The following is a 13,494-nucleotide window of genomic DNA, read 5'->3' on the forward strand; positions in this document are numbered from 1 at the left end:
AAGAATGGACACTCTGGTTTACCATGATTACTAGCCTCCAAACTGGAGAAGCTACTTAAGAAGAAGAAAGTATGACAATCAGGAGGATAGTGGAATCTAATATTCTCTGACAGAAAGAGGGAGTGTATCTAAAATTTCCTCTCCCCCAAAAGGTCAACTGAAGGTCATTACTAAATGATATTTAGCAATGACCACTAAATTAAATAATACATTGCAATTAATTAGCAATCTAAAGTTCTACATGTTTGGTCTCAAGAACAAAGTTCTCAGATTACCTAATCCTCAGCCCACCAGCAGTTCTAATATATGCATATATATTATATATATATATATAAATCTCTTTTGTAAATAAAAGACATCACATTAGAAAAATAAAAAATCAAATATTAAAAGACATTTAATTTCAATTATACACAGGCATATAATTTTTGATGAGACTGACAAGCTAATTTTTTTTAAACTAATAGTGCACCTCACCTCATAAACATGAGTTTAAGAAGAAAATATGGGTGATTTCATTTTCCTTTGTTTTAAAAAAATAATTAAATGTGCATTCACTTAATTATGAATTCATATACAACCTGAAATTTGAGATATTTAATAAAAAATTCAACTTGAACTAAACTTGGCATGAAAAGGGAGAATTCAAACATTTCTTATTCAGATGCGTCCTTAGTTCTTAAAATATAAAAATGTAAATGAAAGAGTGAAATAAATGCTACATAATTCAAATGGAATATTAAACTTGAAAATTTGAAATGCAACTTTTTTTTTATTTTATCTTTGAAAAAAAAAAAAGTTGGTATTACCAAATAAAATTAGTTGACACACTGGAGTTGATCAGTGTTTCAATTGATAAAACTGCACATTTTTTTTTTTATGTACAAAGATATTTCAGCATGAATATAATGGCAATGGATCATGCTTGTTTATGATTAACATATAACATGACCTGAGTATCACTAGTACTACTCACAATGTAAATTATAACAATATAAAATGAAAGTTGTGATATATATATTTTTTTTCAATCAAAAATATTTTCTAGCAATTTTCCAATGTACTAAGTCTTACAGGGAAAAAAAGAAAAAAAAATCAATTTATAAATTATTCTTAATCCATATGAATGAGTAGCTTACTAATTCATATATCATTTGTATCTCAGAAGAGATAAAGGTACAAACATAGATGTTTGAGCATATATTGCTAGTATTACTGAAGCTATCTTTATTAATAAACAGTCAGATGTGTATTTACTTTCTGTAAAATTTCCCTAACTGTCCATAACCTAACAGAGTAAATCTGCTATATACAAATCTATTAAAAAGTATACATAACATATACATTTCATAACTTCTACAAATTTATACAACAAAGATACTTCTAGGCTCCATCTCTAAAGGCTAATGCTGTTAAGGCTTTCTGATGACCTCTGTAAACTCGTCTTACTTCACCAGTAGTGACACTCCATAGTCTTGCCTGGTTATCTGATGAAGCTATAAGAAAAAGGTGAGAAATAAAAGTAAAGATGAGAGATGTGAATTATATGAGTGAATTGGATGGGGGAGCAGGGATGTACTTAATCGTGAAAAAGTCAATGCGGCCAAGATTATTAGTATGTTTTCCAAGTACTCCACAGTTTTTACAATTATTGAAGATGTTCATACTAAAGTGTAAACACAAACATTATAAGTTTGTTTTGCAAAATACAGATGCCTATCAAATTATAGAGGCTAATGACTTCACATCACTTGCCTTGGTATCCTATAATGCAAAGTACATATCATTACAGACATGTATAATGGTGTGCATTATGGAAAGGGTCACTACCCAGACTGGTTTTGACCTTTACTGAAGTCTCATCAGTACTAAGGCAAGTGATGTGAAGTCAGTAGCCTCTATATACAAGTTGCCGGGTTGTGAAGTTACTTCACATGCAAACTTTGTTTGCTCACACTTGAATAAAGGATTAAACCAATAATATAATTTCTTGGCATCTTTAATTCATAGTATAGCCAAGTGGAAAAACTTTCAACAATGGAATTCAATGAAAATTGGTAAATGTGACTATTAAGGTTTGTTAAGTTTTTCATTCTGGTTTCAATTGGATCATCTGCAACAGTAAAATTAGGCAAGGAAAATTATGTTCACATCAGATAAATCAAAACAGGTCAACATTTAATAAAGGCATTATTAACACTGGACACATTTTAATTTTTTTAACAAGATTTTTATCATATGGAAACAGCTCCATCATTTGGTAGAACAATGAAATTTTCATTTTTCTTTGCACTATTTATTTATTTTTATGTAGTGATACAGAAATGAATATGACAATATTTTGCATTCAAGAATGCATAAGCAGTGCTAATCATAGATAACTCTGATAGAAAAGCTAATGCATTGGTTATTCATTACTATTATTTTTTAAGGAAATTACAATGCATACCAAATATTAATTACAATAACTTGAATACTTCCAATATTTTGGCAAATTGTCATCATCATCATCAGGGAACACAGAACAATGATATGTGCATGCAGACACTAACACCGAGTAAATGAGCCTGAAGAAAGGCAACCAAGGTTGGGTCTAGAGTCCTAAATGGCACTCTCTAGTGGACTAAATTAGGTGATCTTGGCTGTTGTGATGAAGATCTGAGAATGAGTGCTTCCCAAATTTGTTAAGGTTTGGAAAGTTTCTCAAAGCTGAGGCAGATTCCAGGAATAGGATCTCATATTTGTTTTGAAATCGAAATCGAAAACCAAAATTCGCTCCCATTCCTAGACACACTAGTCACACGTCTTCCTTCAGGCAGTCTATCCTTCACGGTCTACCAAAAACCGACACACACTGGCCAATACATACATGCTAATTCATACCACCACCCATCACAAAAATATGGAGTCATTAACACCCTTAAAAACAGAGCTACAACAATTTGCTCTAACTAGCAAGCCCTGAAACAAGAACTAAAAATCATCAGCGACACATTCATAAATAATGGCTATAACAAAAAGACTATTAATAAAATACTCCATAAAACAACAACAAAAACGAATCTAGATTACAGTAAAACCATAGCCATCCCATACATTAAAGGGTTATCAGAAAAAATCAACAGAATCCTACAACATTATAACCTCAATGCCACCTTTAAACCACCCACAAAACTTAAAACCATATTCAACTTCTCTAAGGATCCTCTCCTCCCATTAGCACATCCTGGAGTCAATTGCATCCGCTGCACCTGTAACTTACCATACATTGGTGAAACAGGATGGACAATCCCTATACGCAAGAAAGACCACATTAGACACATTAAATATAACCATTATGGTGAAGCAGGACTCTCAGACCACGCACTCAACACCTTACATCAAATCAACTGGAAAAGCACCTGCTCTTTACACCGCACAAAAACCTGGTACGAAAGGAAATTTAAGGAAGCCTGCGAAATCCTGATAAACCACCCAAATATCAACAACAAAGATGGCATGAAAATTCCAAGGATCTGGATGGCACACATTCAGCCTAACTAATATATAACATCCAGCATAAGTCAGGACTCTAGCCAATCTACAGCTAGTATTAGAAACCATTCCATACCAACTGGCTGGAATGTACATGATGTTAATATATGTATATAGATAGATACTTGTTGTGCCCAATGTATTTCTAGTTGGTCAGTGTCTTTAACAAACCAGTTTGATTGTAGTGTAGCTTGTTTTCTGTGTATAGTTATATGCTCCAGAAGATGACCTTGACATAAAGGTCGAAACGTCAAACGTAGATTTTAATTATATTAAACTAAAGTTTTTATTCAAACACGGTAGTTGTCTCCATAGTTTTCAAAAATGCATTTGATCACCGTGTAAGCTTAAAAGAAAGGAATCAACACTTTCTTAGCTGATGGCTACAGTGCTCAACCAAATCCAAAAAATATTAATACCCCAAAACTGCAACCTTCCCCCCCTCCTCCAAAACAGAGACTACACAAAATTCATCACCATAGCCCAGCCAGGTGTTTACCAGGTTCCGTGCAGTTGCAAACTGTTCTATTATAGCCAGACAGGCAGGACTGCTAACATCAGAATTTCTGAACACTTTCATTATTACAGCCACTCTGAACATACCATGCTTTGAACACCCACCACAGTATGCTCAAAGAATGACACTCTACTCCACCACTGCAAATACAAATATGAGATCCTATTCCTGGATTCTGCTTCAGCCTTGAGAAACGTAACAAATTTGGGTGCTTGAAACTGCACCAAATTTAGGAAGCACTCATCCTCAGATCTACAGCCCAATGGCCAAGACCCAATTTAGCCCACTAGAGAGTGTCATTTAGGCCTCTAGGTCCAACTTTGGTTACCTTTCTTCAGACTCATTTATCCAGTGTCAGTGTCTGTGTGAACATATCATCGTTCTGTGTTCTCTGATGATGGCAGTTTGACTTTGCCAAAATACTGGAAGTATTTAAGTTATTAATTAATATTCAGTATTATTATTATTGTTACATGACACCTCCAAGGAGTCCAGAGATTCATCAAGGGAGGTCACCAACTACAGTAAACTGCATCATCATCTACTGCCCACCATCACAAGTATTTTCACACACAATCTCAAACATCCATGCCCATGGTGGGATTCGAACTCTCAGCCTTTTGGCTGGAGAGCAGATGTGCCTAATCACTTGGCCAACTAGGCCGAAGTGGTTAGTGTATCTGTATGCATCATAATTTCCTCAAAAATAATAGTTATGCTAATCATAGCTAGTATCATCATTTACACAGAATGGGAAAGGAAAAGTTAGCAGAAAAACAGGTGTATGATGACAGAAAAAATTTGAGAGAAAGACCGAGATCTAGGTGGGCTGATGCTGTTAGCAGTGACTTAGAAGAATGAAATGTAAGATCTGACAAATAAGAGATTAATTGGAGGAAAATTGTTGCTACACTTAATTTGTTGTACATTTAATTGTGTTGCTATCAAAGTATCTGTTAAACACACTCAGAATACATAAAAGATGATGGTAACTTCAATAATACTGTAATTTGAACAGCAGATTTTCATTTGGTTTTTAATGCCACAATGCATTAGCTACATCTTTCTCTGAAGATGGATGATCCTGTAACTTTCACAGCAAAAACCAAATCATGAAGGAAATCTGCTATAACAGAGCTTTCTATGATGATAAATTATTTCAATAGCCTCTTTGTAAATGTTAAAAGGTACTATATATCTCATAAAGTTTAAACTCAATGGACTACAGAAATAGTTTATCATAATTGAAAGTCTTGTATATTTTCCTTAAGAACAACATTGTGCATATTGTGGATTTGGACTTGATAATTTTTGTTATAATGACTAAATTACAATTTCTAGCCATTTGGGGTGCTTGAGCTTTTCAAGGTTTTGATATATGATAGTAAAGCTTCTGTCATGCACTTCTGTTCAGTTATTAGTATCTTTATATGTATATATTTTCTTTTGGATTTGCCTAAAAATTTCCTCTTCCCTATGGATATTTGAAGTATTTTTTGGAAATCCTCATACACCTGTAACTTGTAAAAGGTGGGAAAATATTTAAAGATGGAAGAAAAAAAGAAAAGTGGAAATAGATGGACTCAAAAATGACATCTGATCATGAAGGATAAAAGCTTATTTTCCAGATACTTGCCAACAAAAACCTAAGAGCATATTCAACCAGTCAGGTTAATTCCATTTTAACTTTTTATAACTTATACCCTTCACCCATGTGGCAAGCCTAAGTCAATGATGCAACCAAGTTGGCTAAACCTGACTTTTCCTGCCAGAAGAGTAGCATCCACACTCTCATTCATTCAGTGAACACACAGGTGGAAAATCAGCATACATAAATGACATCCTTTATTAGCTCTACCAAAGACCAGTCACATTCCTTATAGCCCGGACAGGTGTTTACTAGGTTCCATGCAGTTGCTAACTGTTCTATTATAGCCAAACAGGCAGGACTGCTAACATCAGAATTTCTAAACACCACACTCTCATTCATTCAGTGAACACAGGTGGAAAATCATCATACATAAATAACTCTAAGCAAGACTTCTGATTGACAACTCTACAGGAGGCCAAACACTTCTAGATGAGGGTGTTTCCTATTTGCTTTGTTTCAAATAAAAAAAAAATCAGCAAACTGATTTCCAAGAAAGTTTCTTCTCGTAGCCTTTCCACATGTGACTGATGAGCATGCAAGATAAAAAAAGTAGCACTCTAATTAACAGACTATGAAATTGAATCTACTGTGTCACTGATATTTATGAATATCTTCAGGTAGTAGATAAGTTTTGTCACCTTTTTTGTCATTACAACTATTCCAAGGATCCATATGAATTTGCAAGAATAAAAGTTGACTGTACAGTAATAACTCACCCCATAATGCTCTGCTTTTAAGACAATCTGCTCATACAATGGTTTTCAATTATGACTAATGCCCATTTATACAATGCTGCATGTGCTCATACATGATGCTCCCATGAATCAATTGATGAGAAGTTTCTGTGAACAGTTTTGTTCACAAAAACAGATCATCAGTTTTCTCTTCTCATCAGCATCTCCCTGTCTTTCAGTCATTCACTGTGAATTATAAACTGGACATGGGAAAATGCATGTCAGTTCAATGTCAGTAAATGCAAAATCATGTACTTTGGCATGATTATGTATCCAATGTCATATTATATTAGTGGGATCATGCTAGAAGAAACTGATCAGGCTAGGGATCTTGGAGTGTTATTAGATAGGAAGTTGAATTTCAGGGGCCATGTACCAAATTACAAATACAACTCAAAAGGTAATTGCAATGCTGAAACAAACTTGGACATATAAAAATAAGACAGTCATTTTGCCTCTTTACAAGACTTTGATAAGACCTCACCTGAGGTACTGTGCAGAGGTTTGGCCTCCTGGTTTCCATTGTGATTCTGATACAGTGGAAAGAGTGCAAAGGAGAGTATTAAAAATGATATCAGGATTGTGGAATACTGATTATGAAGACAGATTGAGAATTTGTAGATTGCAGACAATAACAAACAGGAGAAAGAGGGATAATATGATTGAGACTTACAACCTTCTGAAAGGGTCATACAGGATTTCAGTTGATGGAGGGTGGGGAAAGGACAAGAGGGCATCCTTGGAAGCCGAGAATGAATGCCCCTAAGAAGGGGGAAGTGAGACTTAGATTTTTCTCTCATAGAGTGATGCATGATTGGAATGGATTGCCATTGGATGTTGTGTGTGTAAGCAGTGTGAATGAATTCAAGAACAAGTATGACAACTGAGAGATCTGTCTTAATAATAATAATAACTATTTTTTACTTTATTGTTAATAATGGCAGATAAAAATCAACGTAAGGATACTGTTACTTCGAGTGAAAAGAAGAAGACTCATAAATCTATTACATTAGATACTAAAATTAAAATTATTAAATTTAGTGACAATGGTGTATTGAACACTCAGATAGGCTGAAGGCTAATCTTAGCTCACACTACTGTTGTTACAGTTGTTTAAAACAAGGATAAAGTTCTTAGTGAAGTAAAAAGTGCTACAATAGTTAATACTATAGTTATCCATAAATGTAATAATCTTATTACTGAAATAGAAAAACTTTTAATGATGTAGATTGATGACCAAATCCATTGGCATGCTCACTTAAACCAAGCTATTCAGAATAACTTTTTTGATTGTGAATATTCTAAATTTTTTGTTTGTGTATCTGAAGTGAAATGCTTTATTTAAATTAGTATGCACATATGTGACTTGAAAATAGTATCAAATCATATGCATCTATAAGTGTAAAAAAAAAGGTGATTTGCAATATGATGAAATTCACTATACAACATATACAACAATGGTCTGGAACCTACCATGTCATGTGACCAGGGTGTTCCTGTATATGGTATGGTATTACTTTTGCTCCAGTTCTGCTGTGTTTAGAATTCTAAGTGAATTAAATACTGTGATGGAATCATTGTACTAATACATTAGAAATTATGTGTAACCTAAAAGGGTACACAGAATACTGTGATAGTATTACACGATTAAGTTTGCATTATTACTAGCTTCCTATGAACACTTTTCTTCTAAATTAACTTATTTGTCAGATCTCCAACATGGTCATATTTGACCACATTGGTCTTCTTAGGCATTATCAGCTGGATCAACTCACCAAGTTATTAGTTATCCAATGGATCTTTTCTCTACCATCCTGGTACCAAACATGTTCAGCAAGCTTTTCCTCCTCCATTCTTTCTTGAATGCTAACAATCTCAAGTTCTTTTTAATAGTTTCAATTTGTAACATGATTCTACCACTGATACCATGTTTACTATCCTAATTTTTCTTAGAACTATCATCTTCTCTAGTCTGTGATTACCTGTTTTATTTCTAACTCAATTCTCAGATCCATAAGTTAAAACCAGTTAGAATACTGTCTTGTATATTCTATAGATAATTTAGTGTTTAGACTATTTTCTCTTTTATTCCACATAAATTTATTCGAGTGATTCTCCACCATATCAACTTTGCTTATTCTGCTATCCACCATCATATTTAATTTTTCATTAAAAATTGTGTCTTAAAGAGTTAAAATATTTTAACTTGTTCTACAGGTTTTCCCCATTCAGGATGAAGTCAATATTTTCCATAACCATGCCTATTTTCATAATTTTTTGACTTTTTTTGCTGGTGTTCATACCAAACATATTATATCATTTATTCAATTTAGTAAAAGAGCTCAGAATACTTCATACTGGTACAGAAGTTATTTAAGAGTATCACACATGTGCATGAGATCAAGAGATAAGTTGAATATTTCTGACATTGAATCTGATTTAATGCAGGTTTCATTCAAAATATGATCCATATAGATGATGAATAACAATGGAGATAGCATGCACCCTAGATTTTACAGGTCCCAGTACCTCCTTCAAGATAATGGAAGATAGTGGAAAAAGAAAAGCTATTCAAAACCTTATAATTATATGGAGAGCATTATGTGGCCCTATTATCTGCCTTTGCTAATCTATAAAACTTAAATACATTCACATGTATTATCATATATATTCTCATGGTTTCTCAACTATTTATCTAAAGTAATCTCTGCTTCTGACACCTATTTGGCCTGAACCCAGCTTGCTTTTCACCAAGTTTTTCTTCCCCAATTTTTTTCTTAACCTCTTCTCATGTATGCTTGCATAAATCTTACCTGGAACACACAGTAAGGAAATTCCTCTGTAATTCTCACATGCAGTTTTATTTCACTTTTTATAGATGGACATTATGATAGCTCTTATCCCATTATATGAAATTTGACCTCGACTAGAACTTTTTAACTATGCAGTGCAGATATTGCAAAACTTTTATACTACCATATTTGAGCATTTCTAATCAAATATCATCTCTTGCAGCTCTTTCCAATCAAGCATTGATACATACTCTTGATAGCATCTCTCTCTTGAATGTTTTCTACCACTGTTCTGTCACTGCTTATTTCATTTCATAATTCTTTAAAGTAATCCTGTTGGCTGCACAATTCTTTTGCTGGCCTGGTTGGCCGAGTGGATAGTGTATCCCCTCTCCAGCCAAAAGGCTGCGAGTTCAAATCCCGCATAGCATGGATGTTTGTGATTGTCTGTGGTGGTTAGCAGTAGATGCCGTTGGTTGCGGTCAGTTGGTGATTGAATGGTGGAGACAGAGTTGTAGAGCAGGTGCCCTCCCTCGATGAGTCCTTGCACTCCCTGGAGGTGTTATTCAGTAATTATTGCAGATATCCAAAATATCTTTATCTTCAGTTTTATAGGTCACCTTTATCATTTGGATTTCTTTTTTAAAGTATAGCAGGTCCTTGACTTATGACGGTTTTTATTTACACCAATCTGAATATCCACTGGTTTGAGAATTTTCCTTCAAAAATTTTAGAAAATTCTATTTGAAGCTGCTGCTGCAAAAAAAAAAAAAAAAGCTCACTGCACAGCACTACTAGGCAAAATGATCATTTGTGCCTCAGTGTCTTCAACTATGTCGAATTATTTAATAGTAGCTATTTACTTAATGGTGAATTCATTTTAAAATATTTGTGAACTTTACAAAATGTTCTACAGGTTTATAATATCTGTGCTAAATCATTGAGGTTTATTGTGTCTTTAACACCGTGCCTTTTTAATAAATTTTTTCTTTAAAATAAAAAATAAAACTGGACCCACATTTTGTTGTAAACATAGAAGTGGAACTGCTCATGAAAATACTGCTTAAAGACCAAATAAATCTATGTTAAAAGAAAAGACGGAAGCTATTAGAAGAATGGAGGGCAAGCAATCATGCCACACTGTCTGCAGGGAGCTATATATATCTTCTGACCTACAGTAGGAGTACTGTAACAATAATCATGAAAAATGCTGATAAAATTAAAAAAAAAAAAGAAAAAAAAAAGACAAATGGAAACTGCAAGAAGGAAAATTTCTACAATTCTCAGATACTCATATGGTCCTCTCATTGGAAAAATAGAAAAATAGAACATTTACTCTCAATGTGGCTTGATGAGACTGGTTCTTTAATTTCAGGCAGCAAACTCAAGTTTACAATATAAAAATAACAGGTGAGACTGTCAGTGCTGATGAAGAAGCAACAAGGGCATATCCTCAGTACTTCAAGCACCTCATAGCAGAAGATGAATACCTAATGTTTTCAATGCGAATGAGATTGGCCTTTAACAGAAGAACATGCCTTCAAAAACTTTCATTTTCTGTGAAGAGAAACATGCTTCTGGATTTAAAAACTAACCTAGGACCATTTAACCCTGCTTATTATTGGTAGAAATGCTTCAAGAACTGTAAATGTGAAGCAATTGTCAATCGCTTTAAAAAAACAAATTTGCTCATTAAAGCAAATTTACTAATCATTTGGACTTCAAACAGAAGGGCTTGAAGGGTAACACTAGATGTCTTTACAGAGTGGTATACATATAATTTCTGTCCATTGGTACATTGCTATCCTGACAAAAAACAAAAACATCCAAGGAGGGCACTGCCACAGAACATCCACTTAGCACTGGAAAGATAATGACAGTTGTGGATGTAAGAGTTGAATTTCTGCCACCAAATACCACCTTCTTTTTACAACCAATGGACCAGCACATCACAGCAAATTTTAAAGCCATATTACATTTGGCAGACATTTAAAGAAACTGTCATGAAAAAAAAAAAAAAACTGCAACATATCTGTTGAAGAATACTGGAGGCCCTATAATATCTAAAGGCATCAGCAACATAAATGATTCTTGGAAAGAGGTCACACTGACTTGTATCAATGGATGCGGTGAAAAGTGTGATTTGAGTGTGAACAATTTCAGGGATTTGAGAAAGTGCCACAGATTGCAAATGAAATTACTGCAATTGTTCAGGCAATGCATCTCCTTGACAACATTGAGCCTAAAGATGTAACTAAGTTGTTGGACAGCCATTGGCTGCACAGATGACTCAGGAACAGTAACATCAAAAACAACAAGAGTCTATTTTATGGTGCATAAAAACCCATGACTTGCAGCAAATTCTAGCTGGGACTGATAGGTACCTACAGAGTTAGGTGACAATGATCTTGACTGGGAATGAAGCTGTTCTATTATTATGACAGAGATACTGATTGGTCTATAATTTGCTACCACAGACTTAGATCTTCCTGTATACAAAGTGATTATTTTGCCCTCCTTCCACTCTCTTGGGACTAGGCTGTTTAATTTAAGTCTCAGCTCTGATAAAGTCCCAAGAGAGTGGAAGGAGGGAAAAATAATCATTTTGTATAAAGGAAGATCTAAGTCTGTGGTAGCAAATTATAGGCCAATCAGTATCTCAGGAGTGGTGGTAAAAGTATTGGAAAAATTGGTGAAAAAGAGAATTCAAGAATGAGTGAATAAGAATAATGATCCTCTATGAGGGGGAAACATGGCTTTGTGAAGAGTTGGTCATGCTTTAGTAATCTACTACCTTTTTATTATAGAGCACCAGCTGAGTTGGATACAGGAAATTACATTGTGATTCTGCTGAATTTTGCAAAGGCATTTCACAGAATACCACATGGAACTCTGTAACACAAAATAGAAAAAATGTGGATGGATATGTGGATAGCTGCTGGACAGATATCAAAAAGTGGTATATGGAGGAGCAGAATTCAGGAGAAAGTAGGTAACTAGACCACCTGTTTAATTTGTACATAAATGATATAGGAAATAATCTGAAATGAAATATTTGGTTGTTTGCTGATGATGCAAAATTAGGTAGAGTAACAGTTAATCAAGACAATGCAGAGAGCTTGCAGGATGAAATAAATAGGCTGATTATGAAGACAAATCAGAAATTTGTAGACTGCAGACACAGGAGAAGAGGGGGTGGTATGATTGAGATATACAAACTTCTGAAAGGGTCATATTTGATTTCAACTGATGGAATATTTAATTTTATGGAGGGTCGGGAAAGGACAAGAGGGCATCCTTGGAAGCTGAGAATGAATTCTGCTAAGAAGGGATTAGGGCTAATATTTTATATTTTATAAGCTAATATTTTATAATCCGGTCTCATATTTTCTAATTTCTGCAACAGTCTTCCATGCTGTATCCTGTCAAAAGCCTTAGCAAAATCCAAAAGTATCATGGTATATTCATTCCTCTTGTCTAGTTCAATTGTAACATTATTATAGAATGTAAGCAAGTTGTTAAAACATGATCTTCTCTTTGCAATGAACGAATGCTGTTCATTGCAAAGTAGAGATTCACTGTCAACCCATTTCTAAAAGCGAGCCTAACCAATTTTTCCAAAATCTTCACCACCACTCCTGATATACTGATTGGTTGATAGTTGGATACATCGATCTTTGCACCACTTGTGCAATGGGATTACCATACATTCTTTCCATTCCTGTGGAATCTTCTCTGTTCTGAGACTCAAATTATATAGCCTGGTCAACGGAATAACCAGTTCAGCTGAATACTCTTTTAGCACCCAGGCTGATATCCCATGTTCCCCATGCTGAATTCTTATTCAGTTTGTGCACAGCTCTAATAACTCCTCTTCATACACCTGATAATTTTTTTTTTTTTAAAATAACGAAACTTGTGGTGAGATCATAATTAAAAGAAACACAAGTATTAACCACAGTGAAAATTATTTAATTGTAAATATTTCATCCTAAGCATCTTAGGACATTATCAGTACAGTAGTTTAAACAATAATAGGATTAACATCCAGTTATGGTGCATGATTACAATAGAATCTCATTAAACGTGTGTAATGTGTTACAGAAGTAAAAAAAAAAAAAACTAATAATAATTATTTAACACAATTTTGTATGACAATCTCCCATACTTTAGGAATAGTAAGAACGTCATTGCAGTTTAAATTTGGTCTGTGTAAGTAGGGCTTCAGAACTTTTTTTGTATAAATGTTGATGTTTATATAAAGAT

The 13,494-nt window shown here is 34.1% G+C and overlaps 1 protein-coding gene across 1 annotated transcript in view; it reads right to left on the reverse strand.

Annotated features, from left to right (window-relative positions):
* Nucleotides 1-379: 379 nt before the first annotated feature.
* Nucleotides 380-13,494, reverse strand: part of Lst8 (MTOR associated protein, LST8) — a 59,166-nt gene continuing 46,051 nt past the window's right edge. The window contains exon 8 of the mRNA XM_090395499.1: nt 380-1,496. Within this exon, the coding sequence (XP_090251625.1) occupies nt 1,384-1,496 (113 nt within the window). The 3' untranslated portion in view covers nt 380-1,383. The remainder of the gene's footprint in view (nt 1,497-13,494) is intronic.

Source organism: Typopeltis vanoorti, chromosome 7, assembly GCF_054136105.1.
Source record: "Typopeltis vanoorti isolate ZY-2024b chromosome 7, IOZ_Tvanoo_1.0, whole genome shotgun sequence".
Taxonomy (NCBI): Eukaryota; Metazoa; Arthropoda; class Arachnida; order Uropygi; family Thelyphonidae; genus Typopeltis; species Typopeltis vanoorti.